This window comes from Azolla caroliniana, unplaced genomic scaffold (assembly GCF_043228905.1).
Source record: "Azolla caroliniana isolate FFs.n. ecotype wild unplaced genomic scaffold, voAzoCaro1.0.p SCAF_4, whole genome shotgun sequence".
Classification (NCBI taxonomy): domain Eukaryota; kingdom Viridiplantae; phylum Streptophyta; class Polypodiopsida; order Salviniales; family Salviniaceae; genus Azolla; species Azolla caroliniana.
This window is the reverse complement of record NW_028230439.1, coordinates 11,012,568-11,037,160: the sequence shown is the minus strand read 5'-3', so window position 1 is coordinate 11,037,160 and position 24,593 is coordinate 11,012,568. Positions and strand designations below refer to the sequence as shown.

Genomic DNA, 24,593 nt, shown 5'->3' with positions numbered 1-24,593 from the left:
TTGGGAAATTAGTCCCTCCGGATGGGATCCGGTAATGAATAAAGAGGACCCGGTGAGAACCGGAAGAGATCCGAAAACCGGATCGGTGGACCTGGTGAGAACCAGAAGAGAGACCAAATTTGTAAATATTTTTTGAATAAGCCCATTCACGCTATATTGTGTAAATAGCCCTAACTTCATATAACTATAAATATGACTTAGGGAAATCACTTTAGGAAATGAGTGTGATTGTGTTGTTGTCATATTGTTGTAACTGTTGTACAGAGAGTGAGAGAGAGAGATACAGAGCGATCCTCTGTTGTAACCGCCATTGTGCGAAGAAACAGAGCTCGAGGTCATTGCCTCCGAGTCTCTGATTGTATCCCTTCTCTTCATAGTGATAGTTTGGAGTTTGTGGGCTCTCGTGGTTTTTCCCTATTAGGGTTTTCCATGTAAACATCCTGTGTAATTTTTCTTGTGTACTCTCCACTTCCCATTTCTATGTTTGATTCCTATATAAGTGATTTACTACTCGGTTGTGGCCGAGTGATATTCCACGCATTTCTTTTCACTACGCTCCCATTTGAATCGCTCGAATTGGAGTTGGGTTTCGAGTTGGTCATGATCTAACTGTTCCACCAGCCGTCTTACAGCCGCCAGTTGTTATCCTGCCAGGGACAGAAAATCGTCCAACAACTCTTCCCGAATGGTTACAATACTCTCTGCATCCATCTTATAGAATTTTTCATCGTCCTTTCTCTGGTTCTCAGCATCCGCTCGCAGAGTCTGTAATTTTGCCGCTTGTTGTGCCCATTTTGACCACCATTGCACTGAGCTTTCATCAATCATACTCTTTGTCCTTGCTTTCCATGCTAGCACAATGGCATGGATCTGGTTGAGCCCCATCTTGGATTTCTCCTCCACAACCTGCTTTTCCTCCTTTAACTTCTTTATCAGGCCCGCAGTTGCTTGTGCTTGCACCCCATTTTCCAACAATTGAGTTGATAAGTTGTCTGAACCCTATTAAGAGACAATTTTGCTTGTTCCATCTCTTCATAGTGTTGTCCGGTGAGCACCGTCCTTTCCCTTGCCACTTCCTCTAGCAGCTTTGCCGACTCAACCGCCTTGTTCGTTATTCCACCAGTGCCTCCGTTTTCTTGGTTACTTTATTCTGGAGTTCTCTAATCTTCTCTTACTACCGGTCACATTCTGCCATCAACTTCTTGTGCTCTACTTCCAAGTGCTTGTGATCCCAGTGCAGTCTTTCAAAGTCCTCGGTCTTCTGATTTAACCTCTGGTTGATTTTACTTCTTGCTCGGTCTTCTCTGTCTTTCTGTTGTTGGAGCTCTTCTTTCAGTCGTTCAATCTCTCCTTCTGCCATTCGGCACAACTTGTCTTTCTTTTGCAGTATTTTGTCTTTTTCCTCTTTTAACCGGTCGTTGGCTGCCTGAGTCTTTTGGAGGTTTTCTTCTATTTTCCGCTTCTCCTCCTCCGTTGTCTTCTTTTGCTCCCTTTCTCTAGCCCGCAAGGCCTCCTGAGCTGCTAACTCCTCCCTTAGGTTGGAAAGTTCCTACTCTCGTGCGTTACTACATTCCGGGTTAGTAGAAGCCACCGCTTCAGTGCTTGTTTGTAAATTTACTCGTGCTACTGGTTCTGATATAGTTGGCCTGGTAAGGACTTCCTTGGCCGCGTTTGCCTTGGCCTTTTTTAGGTCTTCTTCCAAGCTCCCGCTTCGTGTCCGAGCCTTCTCCAATTCCTCGGTGGTGGCGGCTTTTTCTTCTTCTTGTATGCTGCTCACCACCCCAGCTACCTGCTCTTCGATCCAACACAGCCATTGGCTGCCGATGCCTTGTTGTCTCGCTGGTTCCGGTTGTGGTGCCAGCTCTGCTCTTGCCTCGAGCCCTTGCTATACTGCTGCCTCCATCCGCAACTCCTATTCTTGTTGTGCCTGTCGACCCGGTGAGATGTGTAGTTTCGTCACCGGTTCTGGTATAACCGGTGCCACCGCTTCTGGCCGAACAGGCCTAGTCTCCTGCCTTGGCGTGGGGAGTTGGTATGTTGTCCTTCTTTGGATCAGATCCATCCCTGTGCTCCTCCGTGTCGCATCTTCCCTGGTGACGTTGGAGATTGTCGGCGGGTTCTTCGTCCACCTCCTCTTAGGTTTCAATGTTAATCTTTTGAGCCAAGATGGGCGGCTCTCGCGATTGCTGGTGCATTTTTATTTTTAGGGGCCTCACCAGTAGCTCCGTCCGCGCCTCCTTCTCCGCCTGCTGTTTCCGGCTTGGTTTTTCCTTTTCCGCCTGTGTTGATGGTTCATGTTCCTTTTGCGCCGATCCTCCCTCTAACTATCTAGGAGTGTGCTTGGCGAGGAGTTGTTGCTGCTTAGATGGCTTCATGGGCATTGTTTCTGTCGTTCGTGCCTACTTGTCTTTTATGGCTAGTACCGGGGGTGCGAGAAGGGTGAGCCACTGCGCCACCATTGTCCAGACCTTCTTTCCCCTAAACCATTGTCCAGACCTTCTTTCCATCCACAATCGATTCGATGGCCGCTCACAATGAATCAACGGTGATCACCGGTCAATCCACTCGAATCCCTTCATATGTTGCGATGATGAAACCGACCCTATTCTTAGGCATCGCCTGAGGGCGAGGGTGTGTGAAGCCGTATTCATGAAGCACACAGGTTACCTCTCGAAACAGGGCATCTTCGCTGCCCTGTGTCTGGTAGGCTTTGCTGGCGAGGGAGTATTCGCCGAAGAACTTTGACAACGTCTCTAGGGAAGGATTCTCGATGGAGAAAAGCCCTCCCTCTAGTAGACCGATGAGGGCTCGGATAGCGTCCTCCGTGATTTCTTCAAGGTCAATTTTCTACGCGACCTTTTCCGGTTCTTCATGAGGAGGTGCTTCAACTACCCGGAGGAAACCCTCCACTCCATTCTAGTTTAGCCACTTCTTTGCCATTTCAAAGAGCGCCATTGGTGCAGGGTCGTCATCGGTTTCGCTTGTGCTAGGGAGCTTTGGCGCCAGTGCTTCCTATTTGTGCGCGTTGGATAACCTATATCTGCCTCTGCTCTCTGTACACTCTATTCTCGCGAAATGAAAACGCTTCTGTGATCCGAATGTTTTGTGTCCCCATCTTCCCGCCTTTTCTTAGTTCCCACACATGCACGTCGTGTACCATAATAAGGGTTGTACCCGCATGGTGGGCTTTAAATAGCTGATGTCACGCTATTTCGGGGTGTCCATTCATTATGATTTTTTCTTTTCATTTTTTTTTTCCATATTCTCGTAGTAACCGGCACTGCCAGATCCAGTTTAAGTGCCTCCTGGTTACCGCTCCCGGTTTCCACTCCATCATCCGGTTGCTTGAATGGATTTCGTGGCATTGGTCCGTGATAAGGTTTCAGTTGGAAACCGTTTACCCACGTCTCTAGGATTTCACCGGCCAATGTTCCCAATTGATAGGACCCCTTGAATTCTTGCGTTATCCAGTGTGGTCCGGTCCACCGAAACCATAGTTTTCCAGGCATCTTGCCCATCCGGGTCTGGAATACTAGTACCACCTTGCCGATCCTGAACAACTTTTCATTCACCATCCGGTGCCGGTTGATGAACGCTTTCCACCGTCTTTGTTCGAGCTCCAACTGGAGTACAGAAACTATCCAGTGCTCCTCCAACTCGCACAATGTTAACAACCAGAGTTTTTCCGATTCTTTCTCGCTCAACCTCTCCCGGACCTGTATTTGTAAACTTGGAATCTGAAACTCCATAGGCATTACCGCTTCCAATACAGAAGCTAACCGGAATGGTGTTGTTCGGATACTTGTCTTATTATATGTTGTTCGGTATGCCCATTGCGCGCTTCCACCCACTTTGTACAATAATCCGTTGCAACAATAATATACCGGTTACCAGTTCTCATCACCGGTGGTTTGAATGGCCCGACAAAATCCAATCCCCATTTTTGGAAGGGATCCAACGGTAACACTGACTGATGCGGCATCCTTGCTTTCTGTGTTGGTTGGCCCATTCTTTGACAGAGGTCACATTCCCTTGCATACCGGATGACGTCTTTTAGTGTTGCGGGCCACCATAATCCGCTTCTCCATATTTTCCTTGCCGTTGCGTCTCCGCCATAGTGGCCTCTTGCCACTTCACGATGAGCTTCCCGTAGGATTGCGTCTTTTTCGTCGCTCCGGACCGCACGTCGCCAAATTCTGTCAGCTCCTTTATGGTATAACGTGGCTTGTAGTAAACAAAAGTGATGGCTTTGTACCGCCAACCGTTTCCACTCGTCTCGGTTTAACTCCTTCGGAGGCAGTCCAGAGCTCAGAAAATGATGAATATTCGTAAGCCACTTGTCTTCATCGGCCACTGTCTCGTCCACCGTGTTTTCCGCAGTTACCCTAAATAGCTGCGCATCCGGAAACTCGTCCCGGACTCCGTCGCCTACCTCCCCGGATTCTAACCGGCTCAAGTAATCTGCTACTGCATGTTGCACTCCCAATCTATGGTAGATGTTGAATTTGAACTCTTGTAATAGCAGTGTCCACCGTGCTAGCTTGCCGGTTAAGGGTGACTTGGAGACCAAGTAAAGCAAAGCCGAATGATCCATGTGAAAGGAAAATTTTCGTCCCAGAAGGTAGTGGCGGAACTTCGTTACACTATATACCATCCCCGAGGCTTCTCGTTCTGTCGTCGAGTAATTTCGCTCTGCCTATGGGAGCTTCCTACTAGCATAATAAACTGGTTGGTACCACCATGGTTGGGTGAGCTGGATGAGAAATCTACTGATGGCAATATCGAATGCGTCCACAAACACATGAAATTCCTTAGTCCAATCCGGAGGTTGTACAACCGGTGCCTGTGACAACATCACTTTCAGTGCGTGGTATGCCCTATCCTCCGGCTCCGTCCATTGGAATGGGATTCGGTGTATGACCGTATGTAGGGTTGTCGCAAAATCGGCCAAATGACGAAGCATCTAGATGTGCCACCGAATCTGGCCTAAAAACCGGCTTAGTGCTTTGGCAATTGCCGGCGGTGGTGCTCCCAAAATTGCTTTTACTTTATCCGGATCGACCGCAATGCCATCTTTGCTCACGATATATCCTAATAATGTTCCACTCATCACGCCGAACCCACATTTCACCGAGTTTGTTACCTCGTACGAGATGTACGGAGAGTCAAGTGTGATGAGCGAAGGTCGAATGTTATCATAATGTTGTTGTGTATGTGTAGGGGGCATAAATGTAATTGTGAGTCGATACGTATGTGAACACATGCACATGTGTGTGCATGTGGATGGATACGAGGAGGTATGAGTGAGTGTCCAGTATGAATGATCTAGGGGGCTTACACCCCTTTGTATCTAGTCCCTCTTGTACTATTTAACCCCCTTATGGGGAATGAATGAAAAATGAATCATTTCTCTCTATCTATCTCTCTTTTCATCTCTCTCTCTCTCTCTTCCCTCCCCTTAACGTTGAACCCCCTTGGGAGGGGGGTGGAGCCATTCTAGGCATAACCCCCCACCCTGCAATGCTTCTCAATGCACATGATCTCTCTCGCCATCAATCCCATACTCTCCATAATTATCATAACCACCATGTCTATCTTTATCATGATTATCATCGTCCTTAACCCTAGCCCTAAAACATACAACACCTTTTGGCGACAACGATGGGATTTAGGGTTTAGGGGTTAGGGTTTAGGGTGCTCACGATATGTCCTAATAATGTTCCACTCATCACGCCGAACCCACATTTCACCGGGTTCAGGCTCAACCGGTACCCCCGACACTTCTCTAAACATAACCGGAGATGCTCCAGATGTTCCCCTTTTCGGCTGTATACTGCAAAATCATCTAGGAACACTTGCATGAACGCTAGGATGAACTCTCCAAATATCTCCATAATGATCCGCCGAAAAGTTGTTGGTGCCGTCTTTAATCCGAACATCATTACTACCGCTACGAAGACTCCCCATTCCGTAATGAATGTTGTCTTCTCCTAGTCTTCCGGTCGCATCCAAATTTGGTTGTATCCACTGAATCCATCAAGAAAGCTATATACCACATGCCCGGCTACTGCGTCCAGGACTCCATTTGTAAATGGGAGTGGAAACGCGTTCGTGACTGTTGCGGCATTTAATTTCCATTAATCCACGTATACCCGAATTTTGCCATTCTTCTTGGGAACTACCACAATCAGGCTTAGCTGTTACCCGGTTGGCAAAGGAGTTAAAGACCAGAATGTGAAAGGGATTGTTTATTCAGAATAGATTATAATTAAGTGGTTTACGAGACGTGAACGGACGGACCGGAATCGGTATGCCATTCCGGATCCGAACCGGTTCCGAACAGGTGCCGGTTGGCACCGTTTTGTACTCAACACCGGTGACCTATATAAAGGCCCGGTTACAATGTAAAATTTTGACGGATAATTAATAAAGCTTCTTTTTTATCTTTAAATGTTGATTACCGTTCTGTGCTAATTGTTCTATCATACGCGTGTATCAAGTTAATGCCATATTGCTAAGTAACCAATTAAAGTCGGATTAATCATTGAGTCTTAAGTTATCTCACCCATAGACACCCTGTGTTAGGCCATTGTCCGACCCTAAGGAATAACACAGTTTTTGGCGGCCACGATTCCTACATAATCGCAGCGAACATCAGCGGGAATGGATGACTAGACCAACAAACGACCCGGTTACGGAGCAAGCAAGGAGACTTGCTCAACGGTTGAGGAAGCGAGAGGCTTTCCAGCAAGCGGCAGAAGAAATCAGAGCAGACCGCTCATTTTCCAAGGTGATCCGGAGAGTGGCCAAGGAGTCACTTCGGTTACCACAAAACGACTACCCGGACGAATGAAGCAGCCTAAGCAGCCTTCGGGAAGCGGAATCCCTTCTCTAGGCATTGGCAGTGGGTGAAGGTGAATCTAAAGCATTTTCGGCTTTTGAATCATTTTCGGCATTGGCAGTGGGTGAAGGGGAATACAACGTGCATACAAACTACCGCAGCAGTAACGACACCCCAAACGGACCGGAGGATGAGGAGTCAGATACCTTGCCGACACCGGAACCAGAATTGACAAGGCTGGAACCTCCGGCACCGGAAGTCGAGCACACTCCGGAACCAGAAGTTGAGGAAGAGAGACCTCCGACACTGGAAGTCAAGGAGGAGAAGCCTCCAACACCGAAAGAGGAGCAGGAAAGACCTCCGACGGCGACAGAGGACCGGGAAAGAACTTTGACGCCGAAAGAGGAGGAGGAAAGACCACCGACACCACCAGCCTGCGTATCGACACTAGACGACGATATGCCGTTCCAATATCCCAGATACCGGGATGATCCGGACACGGAAGCCCACGTTCATGCGTTTCAGCAAACCTGGGAGGCAAACCATGTGTCCCAACGCTTAAATGCGGCCGAAGAGGAACGCTCAAAAAGGGCAGAGTTCGGCATGACCTTGGAGGGACCGACCACTAGATGGTGCTTGCTCTGCCACTCCAGAAGTCACACAATGGAATAGTGTGAGTATAAATTGTTAAATCGGCAAGCACCACCGGTCTGGCAAATTGAACCACGAAGCAACCGGGAGGAAGAAGAAGAACGCTAGCGACGAGAGGAGCGCTACCGGCCAACACAAGATGTCTGGTACAACGATCAAAGAGACGCTTATGACCGGTATGACAGACATGATAGATACCGGGACTATAATGGACGGTACGAGAGAAACAACCAGGATCACTCCCCTGGTCACAACCAACGACGGGACGTCTATGGCAAGTATGACGACCAGCCCTGTCACGGTTACCGAAACAAAAAGAATTTCAACAAAAAGGGAGGTCATTCACGGGAACCAAAAGAGGGCGCTCCAAGCAGCCAACCAGACCAAAACCAAGCACTTACCACAGGACCTCAACCGGGTGCGGACACAAACGCAAAATCTAGCAACACCCGGAAGGCGTACTGCTATTATTGCCGGCAAGAAGGCCACTATAGCAACCAATGTCCGGCGAAGAGCTACGACAAGCGATCATCGGTGAACATGGTAGATGCGGAAGTCGCGGACCAGCCCCGTCACGGTTACCGAAACAAAAAGAATTTCAACAAAAAGGGAGGTCATTCACGGGAACCAAAAGAGGGCGCTCCAAGCAGCCAACCAGACCAAAACCAAGCACTTACCACAGGACCTCAACCGGGTGCGGACACAAACGCAAAATCTAGCAACACCCGGAAGGCGTACTGCTATTATTGCCGGCAAGAAGGCCACTATAGCAACCAATGTCCGGCGAAGAGCTACGACAAGCGATCATCGGTGAACATGGTAGATGCGGAAGTCGCGGACCAGCCCCGTCACGGTTACCGAAACAAAAAGAATTTCAACAAAAAGGGAGGTCATTCACGGGAACCAAAAGAGGGCGCTCCAAGCAGCCAACCAGACCAAAACCAAGCACTTACCACAGGACCTCAACCGGGTGCGGACACAAACGCAAAATCTAGCAACACCCGGAAGGCGTACTGCTATTATTGCCGGCAAGAAGGCCACTATAGCAACCAATGTCCGGCGAAGAGCTACGACAAGCGATCATCGGTGAACATGGTAGATGCGGAAGTCGCGGACCAGCCCCGTCACGGTTACCGAAACAAAAAGAATTTCAACAAAAAGGGAGGTCATTCACGGGAACCAAAAGAGGGCGCTCCAAGCAACCAACCAGACCAAAACCAAGCACTTACCATAGGACCTCAACCGGGTGCGGACACAAACGCAAAATCTAGCAACACCCGGAAGGCGTACTGCTATTATTGCCGGCAAGAAGGCCACTATAGCAACCAATGTCCGGCGAAGAGCTACGACAAGCGATCATCGGTGAACATGGTAGATGCGGAAGTCGCGGACTTACAACAAGTCACTACAAGATCAAAAGGCAAAGCCACAGAGTGGGAAACTCAAGAAGCCATCCGGAAGCAGGCAACCGAATGGGTGAAGAAGGCAAACGAGTAGAATGCGGCAAAGCTCGAACAACAAAAGGAGAATGCAGAAGAGCTCACCGGATTAGGGCGGCCCGAAAACCCAACATGGCAAGCGTTACAAGAATGCCAAATAAAGATGTCGTTAGGCCGGCAATTGCAACTGGTACCACGCTTCACGAAAGGACTGAAGACAGGAAGGACGGCAGCCGACACACCGCCGGCTCCGACATTCCTTTCAAATCCGGAGGAAGGACCGGCGGTGGTAGACATGAGCAGTCCGGCAATCACAACCATCGTGGAAGGAAAAGAGCTACTCGGCACGATTATCGATGGAGGATCCGGCGTAAACGTGATCAGCCTCCGAATGTGTAACACTCTGGGAATCCATGACTTGGAACCATGCCCGTTTTGGCTTCGGATGGCGGACACAAGCTCAGTACGGCCGACCGGATTAATACGTGATCTGGAAGTAACAATTGGGGGTCACACATTTCGCATTTCGGCAGTAGTTCTCCAGCTACAGGCTCAGGGAGCTTACCCACTATTGTTGGGATGCCCTTGGTTAAAAACAACACACATCAAGCAAAACTGGAGGAAAAATATAATTACGCTGCGGCGTGGAAAAGCGAAAGTGCGAGTACCAACTCAACCATGGTCCGGTACCGGCAAGGAATTGACGCCTCTATATGCGGAATGTGTCAACATGCTGGAAGGATTGGCGGACGAAGAGGTCAATCAATACTTACAGGAAAATCCGAAGATCGTACCGTTGTTTGAAATTGATGTAGCCAAAGCAGTATCACCGTACATGCTGCAACTGGACGGGACTGACGAGGAACCGGATAAAGAAGCGATCCGGGAGTTACGGCAAGCACAGGAGGCACTAGAAAGAGAAATGGTGGTGTCGCAACGTGTAAAAACATCCTGACTAGAAGAGGTAAACCTAGGTACCACAGAGGACGCAAGACCGGTTCACATCGCCAAGGAAATGACCCCGGAGAACAAAACGGCAATGATCACACTCCTAAAAGAATTTCGCGATGTGTTCGCCTGGTCCTATGAGGACATGCGGGGACTCGATCCTCAGTTGTATCAACACCAGATACATCTGAGTAAAGACGCCAAACCGGTCGCGCAACGACGTTACCGGATTAACCCGAATTACGCAGCAAAGGTCAAAGAAGAAATCGACAAGTTGCTAAGGTTTGGCTTCATCCAACCGGTAAAGAAAGCCACATGGTTCAGTCCGATAGTCGTAGTACTGAAAAAGAACGGTAAGATAAGAGTTTGTGTCGACTACCAAAAATTGAATGCGGCTACGGTAACGGACGCCTTTCTGCTTCCATTCACGGATGGAGTCCTAGATGCTGTCGTCGGTCATGAGGTGTATAGTTTTCTGGACGGTTTCAGTTGCTATAATCAGATCCAAATGCACCCCGACGATCAGGAGAAAATCACTTTTGTCACCAAATGGGGAGTCTTTGTTGCCGTAGTTATGATGTTCGGACTAAAAATGGCGTCGGCAACCTTCTAGCGGATCATCATGGAGATTTTCGGAGAATTCATTCTGGCATTCATGCAGGTGTTCTTGGACGACTTCGCTGTCTATAGCCGGAAAGGGGATCACCTTCAGCACCTCCAACTATGTTTGGAGAAATGTAGGGTTTACCGGCTAAGTCTTAACCCGGCAAAATGCGTGTTCAGAGTGTCCAGCAGAGCGTTACTTGGCCACATTGTGAGCAAGGACGATATTGCAGTGGATCCGGACAAGGCCAAAGCTATTTTGGAGGCACCGGCACCAACCACAACAAAGGTATTAAGCCGGTTCTTAGGACAAATTCGGTAGCATAGCTGAATGCTCCGGTATCTGGCAAACGTGGCTACACCATTGCATGTTGCGGTACATCGGACACCGTTCCAATGGACGGACACAGAAGACCAGGCTTACCGGGCACTAAAAGTACTGTTGTCACAAATGCCGGTGGTGCAACCTCCGGATTGGTCTAAAGAGTTCCATGTGTTCGTTGACGCGTCTGACATCGCAATCGGGAGCACGCTTATGCAACTTACAGAACCAAAGTGGTATCGGCCAGTGTATTATGCCAGCCAAAAGCTGTCCCAAGCAGAACGTAATTATTCCACAATGGAAAGAGAGGCCTTGGGTATGATCTACAGTGTCACTAAGTTTAGACACTATCTGTTGGGAAGGAAATTTTCCTTTCACGTAGATCATTCGGCGCTCCTCTACTTGGTGTCCAAAGCATCACTCACTGGTAAGCTGGCCCGGTGGACGTTACTATTACAAGAATTTGAGTTCGAGATATTCCACCGACCCGGCATACAACATGCGGTAGCAGACTATTTGAGCCGGTTGGATTCCTGCGAAACCGGTGACGGCGTCCCAGATGATTTCCCGAATGCAGAGCTGTTTAGAGTCACAATAGAAACGACAACGGATGGTACGGTCGTAGAGGAAGACAAGTGGCTCACCAACATGCACCAATTTTTGAGCACCGGCTCACCTCCGGAGGAGATGAACAGAGACGAGAGGAAACGCTTAGCTGTTCAAAGCCGGCACTTCTGTCTATTATAGGACACACTGTACCACAAAGGTGCAGATGGCATATGGCGGCGTGCAGTGCGCAACGAAGAAAAGGACATAATATTGCATGAAGCACACTACAGAGGCTGGAGGACATTATGTCGGAGACGCTACGGCAAGGAAAATATGATAGAGTGGACTATATTGGCCAACAACATTGAAGGATGCAGTCCGGTACGCTAAAGAATGTGACCTATGTCAGTGAATGGGCCAACCAACCGAACAAGCCAGGATGCCTCACCAGCCCTTGCTACCGTTAGAACCATTTTAGAAATGGGGGTTGGATTTCTTCCGTCCATTCAAACCACCAGCAATGAGAACCGGCAACCGGTACGTGATTGTCGCTACGGATTATTGCACAAAATGAGTGGAAGCCAAAGCACTACGCGACAACACCGCGGCATCCACGTCAAAAATTTTATATGAATACATCTGGTGCCGGTATGGATGTCCGATAGAGCTAATAAGTGACCAAGGTGGGCACTTTTTAGGGCAAGTAGTGGAAAGTTTGACGACATTCTATGCGGTGGTGCACAAACGGAGCACTCCCTATTATCCGCAAGCCAACGGATTAGCCGAGTCAACAAATAAAATACTACAGAACATACTTTGAAAAATCGTCAATGAGAACCGGACGGATTGGGATACAAAGCTACACAGTACACTCTGGGCCTATCAAACGACATATAAGACAAGTATCCGCACAACACCATTTCACCTAGCATTCAGATCGAGTTCCAGGTACCAAGTTTACGAAATCAGATTCGAGAACGCCTAAATGAGAAGGAATCGGAAGCGATCCGGTTAGCCGCGCTCTGCGAATTGGAAGAACACTAGCTAGCCAGCATCATGCACCTAGAACTTGAGCAATGGCGAAGGAAAGCGTTCGTGGATCGTCACTGAAAAGGGAACGAAAAGATGTTCGGAATCGGTAAGCCGGTACTAGTATTCCAGACCCGGATGGGTAAGATGTCAGGGAAGCTACGGTTTCGGTGGACTGGACCATACTGGATCACGTGTGAGTTCAACGGTTCCTACCAGTTAGGGACACTCGCCGGCAAGGTTCTGGATAAATGGGTCAATGGGTTCTGACTCAAACCATACAATGGACCCATGCCAATAAACCCATTTGAACAAGTAAAGGCCGACACAGAACCAGACACCGGTAAGTCGGAAGAGACGGCAACACGTTTAGCAATCGGCAAGCGCGAAGCCAGTAAGAGGGAGTACAAGCCGGCAAACAGCAAGAACGACGCGACGGCAAGCAATCCAGCGGCCGGCAAGTCCCACAATTCGGATAGGGGTCCGGTGGGATCGGATGTGAATTAACCAAACAGTTTTATTATAAAAAATAAAAAATAAAAAATAAATCAAATCAAATCAAATCAAAGTAAATCATGCAAGGGCGAGGTGTGAACAAACACATGCAAGAACAAGGAGTGAACAGGCACTTTGAAAAGGTACGTAGTGGGCTATTAATAGGGTATTAAACCGCCGCCACATGGCATGACATTCTATTTTAGTACACGACGTGCACACGCGCGGGTAAGAAAAACAGGCGCCAACATGCAACAAGAAAACCCCCACCGCATAGAGGTCTTCACATTTCACGAACAACGGAGCACAAAGTCAGACAAGCGATTGAAGATTATTAGACGCGAGCCCACGCACACAAAGCCTCCTCACACACATCCCTCACCAGCGCTCACCGACCTCGAAGAAGCCATGGACTACCAAGCAGTCTCTGAAGCAGCCAAGAAGTGGCTAAGGCAACACAGGTTAGAAGGGTTCCTCACGATCATGGAGGCGCCACCGCACCGGGAGGCGGAGAAGATAGTAAAGAAAATCGACACAGAGCTCATCAGGGAGGAGGCCATCCATGCTTTGATTGGCCTTTCGAAGGGAGGCATCTTCACTATCGACAACCCTACCCCGGAGCAGCTCCGGAAATATTTTGGCGAATACTCTCTGGCCAGCAAGGCCTACAGGACACAAGGCGGCAAGGATACATTATTTCGAGAGATTTCCCGTGTGCTCCATGAATTTGGACATGTATACCCTCGACCCCCATGCATGCCTCAGAACGGAGCCGGCTTAATAATAGCAACGTATGAAGGCGTGAAGGTGGATTGGCCGGTACTAATTGCGGACGGCCTCTGTGCGGCCATCGACTCTGTAAGAGGCAAGGAGGGTCGGAAAATATGGACTGCAGTGGTGCAATGGCTCACCCTGTTGGCGCCACCTATCGAGCCCACCAACACCACAGAGCGGGGGAGAACGACCGAAGGCACCCCGAAAACAGCTTCGAAACGGTAGCAGTTGTTGGCCTCTAAGGCACCCAAAGGAAAGGCGGCCGACACGGACAAGGCGGCAAAAGAGCGCGCCAGTCGGAAGCGGCAGACGAAAACGCAAGAGGAGACACCGGCACGGCCAATCAAGATCAGACTTCACCGACCGGTGCAACAAGAGCCAGACCCCTTGGCAGCAAAAATCAACATCGGGACTCAGGAGGAGGAAGCGGAGGAAGAACCGTTACAACACCTCCAGCGGCGCCAGAAGCCAAGCACCTCAGAACAGGTTGTTCGGACCCAAAGAAGGATGGAACGCCTCTACCCCACACTGAGCACCCCGCACCAAGGATGGAACCGGAACCGGTTTGGACAGAACCGGTCACAAAGCTCCTTGCACAACAAGCTATACAGGCGGGTCAGGATACGGCAAGACCCGAAAGTCAAGCGTCGTCAGTACAGTTGCCTCCCGCACCAGCAGGTCAAGAGCAATCAGAGGCGGAGCGGCCAACGGAGGTGCAACTAGAACCATAACGGCAAAGTGGTCACCAACCAGAAACAGAGTTGCAGCTCGACGCAACTGGACAAGACCGACCACTGGCTAGCGGAACCAACAACCAACCCTCCGTGCAGACGCAACAATAGGGTACCGGCAGCCAATGGCTTCGGTGGATTGGAGAACAAATTGCCAGAGTGGTGCACTACATAGAGGCAGAAGAGAAAGCGCAGATGGACCGGTTGCTAGTCACAACCGGAGAACTAGAGACGGCCCGGTCAAGGATTCGGAGCCTAGAACAACACTTGGACCTGGCCACAGAAGAATTGGCCAAAATGGCCTTAACCGAACCACAGATCCAAGCACCGTTGACTCCGGTAGATGTATAGAATAAAGGCACACCAGCACCTGTACATAGTAATAAGACCCCGGAGACGAAACTAGTCCCGGAGACATTGGCGGCGCAAGCAAAAGAGCTTGCCGATTTGAAAGATGAACTGGCCGCACAAGAAGCATTACGCACCCGAGAAAGGGACTTGAAGAAAGCGGCAGAAGAAGAACAACGAAAGACTACTGAGAACCTTCGCCAGGCAGAAGAGAATCTGTGGAAAGGACATCAGGCATATGACAGGCTTAAGGAGGAGAAAGAGAAAGTGTTGCAAGAAAAGGATAAGTTGCGACGGATGGCAGAAACGGAGATTGAAAGACAGGAAGAACTCCGTCAACAAAAAGATCGGGAAGACAACGCTCGTCGGCAACTCAACCAGAAGCTGAAGCTGAAGACCGATGATTATGAGCACCTGCACCGAGACTATAAGCACCTGGATACGGAGCATAAGAAGCAGCAGGAGAAGATGGCCGAGCTCCGGCAGGAAGTTCATCAAGCCACAACAATGCTAGCAGAAGAACAGGCTGAAAGAACAACGCAACTGGAGGAAGCCGCGCAGGAATGTATAGAGCTCCATAAGCAGCATTATGAAGAAAAGGAAAGAGCAACAATGGTATTGCAGAGGTTGCAGAACACATACCAAAACCAATTGTCACATTATCGGGAGCTGGAGGCGGACACGATGATGTTGATCAAGCAATTGAAGGAAGAACGGCAAGCCGCAAAGGACAAATCGAAGATGGGACTTGAGCGGATCCAGTTTATTGTCCAGGCATGGAGGAACAAGACAAAACGCTTGATTGACGAAAGCTCCGTGCAATGGTGGGACAAATGGGCAAAGCACACAGCCAAGCTCCAGTTGCTAAGGGCGGACGCGGAAAACTGGCAGAAGGATGGCTACAACTGCTACATGCTAACAAAGGAGGACTTCACCGCCGTAAGAGATGAGTTAGCAGAAGACTTTGTAACTCTGGCTGAGGAACAGTCAGCAGTGGTCCGACAATTGGTAGCACAGTTGGACGATGATTGACTGGATGCTCAAATCTAGTTTGAAAGCTATGAGTGGACCAGGCTACGGAGAGAAGACGCAAAGCAGGCGGTGTCGTGGCGTCGCTCGCCTGGAAGCGTAGTGTTGTGTAGACAAAAGATATCGTGAAAGTGAGGAAGGAATCACTAGGATTATGGACGGAAGAGACGAAAGAGTAGAGATAAAGTAAATAGAGATCAACAAGATATGACAAGATAGGATATTGAATGATATTTGAAGGAATAAAAGAGATTTATAATTATTATTTTTGATGAAAGAGTTAAAAAAGTGGTTGTAAGCGTCGTTGATCCTTCAAACTTGGTCTCACAAGATAATCGCTCTTCTCTTTCTTGATAGTAGGCCACAACAATCTTCACTTCAATATTTTGATGAAGATAAGGCTCGAACCGCCTCCCTCTTGTTGAGAGTTGACCACCACGATCGCCAAGCTAGAGCTTCACCTTTATGTTGAACTTCTTCCTTTCTTTTCCTATTTTATGGTATCTCTTATGTAATATATATTTGATTGATATCTCATACTTATTCCCTTTGATCTTCTCTTTCACCATTTAAATAGGTGCCCCCATGCATATGATGCATTGGAGGGAACAAGTCATGCATGTAGTGCATGAAATGCATGTGATGCATGATCGCCATTTGGCGTTCATGCATTACATGTGATGCATGATAAACATCTCGCTCATTTGAGCTTTTATGTATGAAACAATATATGCAATAACAATAAACATGAAAATATAATCGTAAAGAGAAAGGGCCTAGTTTAATGGTAGGTGTGTTGACTTTGGTGTATGAGGTTGTGGGTTTGAGTCTCAAAATACTATTGAATACAACATAAAACTTTATTTTTATATCATGAAGCAAATCCTTTATCTAATATAAAGTAAATATAAAGTATGCTTTATTTTATGTATAGGGTTTAGGGTTTAGGGTTTAGAGTCATAGGGTGGGGTTATTGGTTCAAGTCCTCTCTTGTTCGTGTAATGTAATATATTTATCTATATATATATATTATTTTTCTTTACATATATATAATATTATCATATGTGTTGTTAATATTATCTTTATATATAAAACATTATCAAATGTTATTTTAGTTACGTATTTATCTTATTGTAGACTTTTAATGTGAAGCTTTTGTACTTCACGACAGTGGCGACTATCAACCTCAGCGATGAGGAGCCATCGTCGGGGCAAGGACCGGACAGAGACAAGGCCGGGGCGAGACAACCGTAGTCAAATTCAGCAGAGCAGCTAACAGAGGAATCACCGTCACAACCGCCGGTACCGGGAGCCGAACAGATGCCATCCAAGAAGCCACAGTCGGAGGATCCGGAGCCGGAGCAACAGCAGCCATAGCAGCAACATCAGCCACAACCACAAAAGCAACAACCACATCATCAACAACAGCCACAACCACAACAGTCGTAGCCACAACCACAACAACAACAACAACAGATTTCCGAAGAGCCATTGGACACCCTGGAACAAAGTATTCTGGATATCTTGGACAAGGTCTAAGGGCCGGATAATGGGATTCGACGTACAAGGTACTGTCCCACGGGTGTGCCATGTGTTACCCGGCCGGCAAAGCAGTTAAAGACCAGAATGTGAAAGGGATTGTTTATTCGGAATAGATTATAATTAAGTACTTTATGAGACGTGAACGGACGGACCGGAATCGGTATGCCGATCCGGATCCGGACCGGTTCCGAACAAGTGCCGGTTGGCACCATTTGTTACTCAGCACTAGTGACCTATATAAAGGCCCGGCTATAAGGTAAAACTTTGATGGATAATTAATAAAGCTTCTTGTTTATCTTTAAATGTTGATTACCATTCTGTGCTAATTGTTCTATCATACGTGTGTATCAAGTTAAGGCCATATTACTAAGTAACCAATTAAACTCGGATTAAACGTTGAGTCTTAAGTTATCTCGCCATAACACCCTTTGGTGAAGTGTCTCCCGTAGACACCCTGTGTTAGGCCACTGTCCGGCCCTAAGGAATAACATTAGCCATGTTGCCTGCTTCACTGGCCCGATAAAAACGACTCGAAGTAATTTGTCAATTTCTTCCTTTACTTTGGCTGCATAATTCGGATTCATACGGTATCGTCTCTGTACTACCAGTTTTGCATCCTTGCTCAAGTGGATCTGGTGTTGAGATAGTTGGGGGTCCAATCCTCGCATGTCTTCATGCGAATACATCCCAGAATTCTTTTAGTAGCGCCTCCATTGCCGATTTTTCTGCCGATGGTATTTCTTTTGCCACATTTACCAGTTGGGACTCTTCCCCGGTTCCTAGGTTTACTTCCTCCAACTGCAACACTGTTACTCATTGCGATATTGCCATTTCCCGGTCCAGGGCTTCTTGGGCCTGACGTAATTCCCGAATGGTGTCCTGATCCGGTTCCTTATCGACTTCTTCCGGTTGCACGATATACGGGTGACTGCTTCCGCAACATCCACTTCGAACAATGGGACTATCTTTGGGTGCTCGTCGAGGTATCGATCTACCTCTTCGTCGGCTAGCCCATCCAACATGTTAATGCTTTCGGCATGCAATGGCATTACGTCCTTGCTTGCGCCTGCTCGGGGTTGTGTCAGCACTCGCACCTTGGCTTTCCCTCTCCGGAATGTAATAATATTTTTTTGCCAGCTCTCTTTTATATGTGTTGTTTGTAGCCATGGTCGTCCCAACAATAAAGGATATGCTCCGTTCGTGTTCAACCGCAGTACCACTGTGGAAATCCAAAATGTATGTCCTCCGATTGTGACTTCCAAATCCCGAATTAATCCAGCTGGTCGGACCGAACTGGTATTTGCCATCCGAAGCCAGAACGGGCATGGTTCCCATTCTTGTATTCCCAATGTATCGCATGTTCGCTGGCTAATGACATTCACCCTTGATCCATCATCGACGATTGTTCCGGGTACCTCACGTCCCTTGACGATGGTTGTGATTGTCGGGCTGCTAGTGTCCACCACTGCCGGTCCTTCTTCCGGATTAGAAAAGAAGACCCGAGCCGGCTCAGAGTTTTGTGGTGCCAATGTCGATTTCAAGCCATCAGTGAATCAGGGCACTAATTGCAGCTGACGGCCCAGTGGTAGCATAATCTAGCAGTCCTGTAATGCATACCACATGGGGTTCTCGTTCATGGTTCCGATTGTTTCCTCCGGAAGCTTCATTTGTTCATGTACTTCGGTGACATTCCGTTCGTTTGCCATTTCTATCCATTCCGCGGCTTGCTTCCTGAGCCTCCCATTCGACCATCTTTCCTTTTTGACCAGGTGGTGACCTGCTCAATGTCGGCCACCTCTGCAATCACCATATTAACTGCCAGTTGTTTCTCGTTGCTCTTGACCGGACATTGGTTGCTGTATTGTCTGTCTTGCCTGCAATAATAGCAATACACCTTCCGTGTATTATTAGTCTCTGCTTTTGCCGTGTTACCCGACTGAAAACCGGATATTGCCCAGTTGGGCTCCTCTAATCTTCGTTGCTCCGATTGAACACCCATGATGTTTCTATCCAGTTCCCGTTGATAATCCTTTGTCGGTTCCCGACGCTCCTCTCTTCGAGCATTCCATTTTTTATTGTAGCATCAGTTGTTCTGATATCCCTGTCGGCACTTTCCGAATCTACATAGTCTCCTCGTTGGTCATCCCTCCTCCGATTATGGTCAGGGGAGTAATCACGATCATATCGAGCACGGTTATAGTCCTGGCCTTTATCATTACTCGTCTCGTCTATCTTCTTATCGGACGTCTTGGATCGGTCTGTAATGATCGTCTCAACGGAACCGTTCTTCTTCGTTTTGTCGGTCGGTCTGGGGTTCGATATGCCGTACTGGTGTTGCCTGCCGATTCATTGCGGTCCATTGTGTGTGACCAGGAGTGGCATAGCATGCATTGTGATCTCATCGGACATTCTACCGTTGAGTGCCCCGAATTAATGCACGTCGCGCATTAGACCGCCTGGCGAAACCGTAGGTCCTCTTCTGTAGGGAGTGCTTGTTGGAGTGCCCCCATCGTCATCCAAGAACTGTTCTTGTCCATGTCCATGACCCGGTCTATGACCTGGGCTATTGTGTTGGTCCGAAAATCTATGACTGCACACACTATTCGGAGGGGTTCCCGAAGTGCCGCCAAGAATACCGCTTTCGCTTCTTCTTCCAGTGGTGCTCTAGTGAGTTGACTATGCATTTCCTGGAACCATATGACGAACTGTCTGTTGGGTCCTATCGTGTCATATAGAATTGCCTGACAATTTCCCTTTGATCCATCTGTCTGTGGAAGAATCGTAGAAACCTTGTCTTTAACTCTTCAAATGTGTCAATAGTGCCGAGGAGGTGCTTAGAGTGTCATCGTGCCGCCAGTCCCTCCAAGGTCATGCCGAATTCCGTTATCTTTGATCGCTCGGCCTCTACTTCATTCAGTCGTTGGGACATGTGCCGAATTCCGTTATCTTTGATCGCTCGGCCTCTACTTCATTCAGTCGTTGGGACATGTGGTTCGCCTCCCATGTTTTGAGGAAGCCGTATATGTGGGCTTCCACGTCTGGGTCATCCCGATATTTCGAATATTGGTACGACATGGTGTCGTTGTCTCTCGGGTCTACCAGAGGTGGTGTCAGTACCCACTCATCCTATTTCTTTGGTGACTCGGGAGGTGGTATCGGAGCCCGTTCCTCTTGAGTCTCCACTTGGTTGTGTGGTGGTGTCGGTACTTGCTCGTCTGACCCTATTTCGTTACCTGGGGATGCCGGTTTTGACGGTTCCGGTTCTGGCATCGGTATGTTCTCCGAACCGTCGTCCTCTGGGCTTTCCACAGTGTCGTGATTGCTCCGATAATTGGACTCAACACTGTGCTCCATGTCCGAATCCGATTCAATAGCCGAGAACGCTCCCGAATCTTTCTCGCCCGTCACGAGGGTCTATAGGATGGATTCCGCGTCCCGCAAACTGCTCAAATTGCTTCCTTCATCCTGGTATGGATTGTGCTGTAATCGGAGTGACTCCTCCGCGACCTACCAAATCACTTTGGAAAAAAACCGATCCAACCGGATCTCCTCAACCGCATGTTGGTAAGCCTCCTGCTTCCGTAGTCTCTCAGCTAGTCTTTTTGTCGTTCGGCGACTGGGTCATTGGTTGCCTTAGTGATCCATCCCCCCGTTGTTCACTGTTTTCCACAAGAATCGTGGTCACCAAAACTATGTTACTCTTGGGCCGGACTAGCCACTAACACAGGGTGTCCTTCCGTATCACTTCCCCAAAGGGGTGGTTGCGGTATGGATTTCCAACTCCGATAGGCTTCAACCGGTTAACGTCAAGTGGAGACCCGATTCACAACACACAGTGTTACACGCATAAGATCAATACATTAAACACAGGACATCAGGTTTTTGGGTGGCTGCGGGAAACCCTCCAGTTAACGCGCCTAGCGCAGGTTTCTCGTGGATTCCGAAAGGACAGTCCATTAGGTATCTAGGATGTAGAGTAGGGTTAGGAATAAAGGTAAGATTAAGAAATAAGCTAATATATTGGAAGAAGGAAAGGTTATCCTTAGCTGGACGTGTAGTTGTTGCTAATTCTGTGCTTTTATCATCTGTTTGGTATATAGCCTCTACATGGTTGTTTTCTAGGTCCATTATGCTTAGAGTTCAACGTCTAGTACGGAATTTTATTTGGGGAAATGATACGGTACACAATACTATAGCAAAGGTAGCTTGGTCGGTTCTTATACAACCCAAACATAAAGGAGGTTTAGGTTTGATTGATCCTTTCATGCAAAGTAAAGCATTACTTGTTAAACATGTTGTTAGGTGTTTATTGCCTGGACAAGAGTTATGGAAAAAGTTTTGGATGTGTCATTTATATAAATTAAAACCATCGGTTGGTGGTAATTGGCGTGATAGTCTTAGATGGTTCTTTAATTCAGATTTTCCGCTATCTAAATCGACAGTTGGGTCCTTTAGTTTTTTTAATGGCATTCTAAGGGCATGGGAAAGTATTCGTCGAGCGCTGGTTTTTTTGCCACCAAAAACATATCATCAATTAATGCGTCAGCCGTTGTTATGGAATCCTTTGTTTACTGATGAAGCGGCATGTGTCTTAGGTTTACGACCCAGGTTATCTTGGGCTGCAATGGATAACGGACCAACTCGTACGGTTGCGGATTGGATTGCTTTCCTGCAGACTTCAGTGCAAGACCAAAAGAGTAGGGTGTCTAATTTCAGAGGGGCAAACATTATGATAACTCAAGTGTCAACGGTGTATCAGGTAACATTACCAACTTTGAGTTTTGGTCATTGTTTGAATTGGTATGGTATGTTTTCGAGATTAAATATACTAATAGGAGCTCGTCTGTATACTCAAAATGGTAGCCTTTACTTTTATGAAGTTTGCGATAATGGTAGGTTGTTGGTAGTGGAGGAGGAGTCTTCAATTGTGTCTTCTGCCAGGCAGCTGCCAGTGAGAGTAATAGCTAGGTTGGGAAAAAAGATATTTATAGATCCTAATCCACTAATTGCTAAGTATTCATCTCATATATGGGTTTTAAATTCTAGACCAATTGTTGATTTGCAGTGGGATCCATTAGATTATGGTTGGAAGTTACCAATGTCTGATAGTACGCAAGAGAAAGTTCTTCCATTTTTTGCATATTCTGTGTCACTAGGTAGGAATTTTTTGTTAAATGAGATAGAGTCAATTCCGGCAGGAAAAAAATATTGGGAGGAAGGTAATGTCTCATCTACATATATGTTGAAGTTTTGGAAACACCTTTGGTCGCTTAAATGTATGAACAAGGTATTGCACTTTCGATGGTTAATGATTCATTATGCATTGCCAGTAGGAGCTTTATTGAGGGGAACAATACCTGATCGATCATGTGGTAGGTGTGGCTGGGCATATGAGACTTTACATCATGCTTTTTGGGAATGTGTTACGGCCAAATGTTTTTGGGCTCGTATTCTTAGGCTTTTAAGTCGTAAGTATAGGGCTACTAAATTCACGTGGGGTACAATCTTTTGGGGTACGTTGGATCAAGAAACTGTTTTTTATCATTATCATAATTCATCATTGACTTTACATGTGAAAAGTTTTCAGGTGTACGTTACGAATAGCTCCTTGCAGGGAGTCAAGTTCTTTTCTAGGTGTTATGTTTGGAACTTTATTTCCTCGTTGGCCTTATGGATTATTTGGAAAGCAAGGTGTTCTAAAATATATAATGATGAAGATACTAATGTTGTGGATCAAGTTAAATCTTTCTGGGAATTATTGGTAAATATAGTTAAAGGTGAATATGATAGCTATAAGGGTTGTGGAAATGGGCCTAACCGGAAAAGAAAGCGACTTAGAAGAGTCTGGTCAACCATTCCTATTTTTTTGGATGCAACAGGGGAAGATGTAAAGTGGAATTATGTTCCACCTCGATGGTTGTTTCCGCCACCAGCGCCATTTATATTGAACACAGCCGTTTAGGATGAGTGCGTGAGGAAAGTGTAAACTGTTTTTGTGTTGTAAATACAGGTTTTCCACGGACATTGGCAACAAGCTAATCGACGAGAGGGCTGATGTGGAAAGAAGGAAGAATGTGTAAGAGAAAAGGATGGGGTATGGTGGCGGGGTCATAGTCGACAATCGTGAGTGGGTGGGGAATTTTTACACTAATTTTTGTTTTTAATACAGGTTTTTCGTCAACAGTGCAAGATGTTAATCGGCAAGAGGGCTGACGTGGACTGAATGAAGAATTTCTTGTTTTGTGATAAGGATGAGGGAAGATGGCGGGGGGGTCGAAGCCGTCTATCATGAGTGAGGAAACTTTGAGATTAACTGTTTTGTCATTGATACAGGTTTTTTCGTGGACATTGGTCATGACGATAATTGGCTAGACGGTTGATGTGGATTGAACGAAGAAATTTTCTGTGTGAAAGTGATAAGGTTGAGTGAAGATGGTGGGGAGGGTGAAGCCGACTATAACGAGTGGGTGAGAAAATGTTTACACTAATTTTGTGTTGATCAATATAGGATATGCGTGGACATTGCCACCGTGTTAATTGGTGACATGGCTGATGTCGACTGTATGAAGAATTTCTGTGTTAAGGATGAGTGAAGATGGTGGGGAGGGTGAAGCCGACTATAACGAGTGGGTGAGGAAATGTTTACATTAATTTTGTGTTGATCAATACAGGATATGCGTGGACATTGCCACCGTGGTATTTGGTGAGATGGTTGTTGTCGACTGAATGAAGAATTATTGTGTTAAGGATGAGTGAAGATGGTGGGGAGGGTCGAAGCCAATGTGCAGGAGTGGGTGAGGACATGTTTTAACCTAAGTTTTTGTTGATTATACAGGATATGCGTGGACATTGGAACCAGGTTAATCGGTGAGATGGCTGATGTCGACTAAAGGAAAAAATATTTGTGGTGAGGATGAGTGAAGATGGTGGGGAGGGTCGAAGCCAATCATCACGAGTGGGTGAGGAATTTTTAGACGGATTTTATTCTTATCACAGATTTTTGGGGTTTTTGGGCAATGACGTTAATCGTGTTGGGATTTCGGTCCCTCCGGATGGGATGTCCCCGGAGATAAATGACGGCAAGCCCGGTTGCGGTTACGGAACCGGATGATGAATAGTACCCGGCATGAAGCCTGATGAAGAGACCCCGGTTACGGAGCCGGATGACGAAGACCCGGTTACGGAGCCGGATGACGAAGACCCGGCTACGGAACCGGATGATGAAGACCCCGGCTACGGAGCCGGATGATGAGTGTACCCGGAGAGAGATCCGGATGCGGGGACATATTTGT

The 24,593-nt window shown here is 47.4% G+C and overlaps 1 protein-coding gene across 1 annotated transcript; it reads left to right on the top strand.

Moving 5' to 3' along the window:
- The first annotated feature begins 21,430 nt into the window (after positions 1-21,430).
- On the top strand, positions 21,431-24,324 carry LOC147865075 (uncharacterized). The gene is made up of 2 exons (XM_087318626.1): positions 21,431-23,768; positions 23,871-24,324. Exon 1 carries the CDS (start codon positions 21,431-21,433, stop codon positions 23,261-23,263), a length of 1,833 nt encoding a protein of 610 aa, XP_087174752.1. The 3' UTR covers positions 23,264-23,768; positions 23,871-24,324.
- Positions 24,325-24,593: the final 269 nt, after the last annotated feature.

Excerpts from the sequence above, each read along its gene's own strand:
- LOC147865075 (XM_087318626.1), top strand. The coding sequence starts at position 21,431 with ATGCTTAGAGTTCAACGTCTAGTACGGAATTTTATTTGGGGAAATGAT.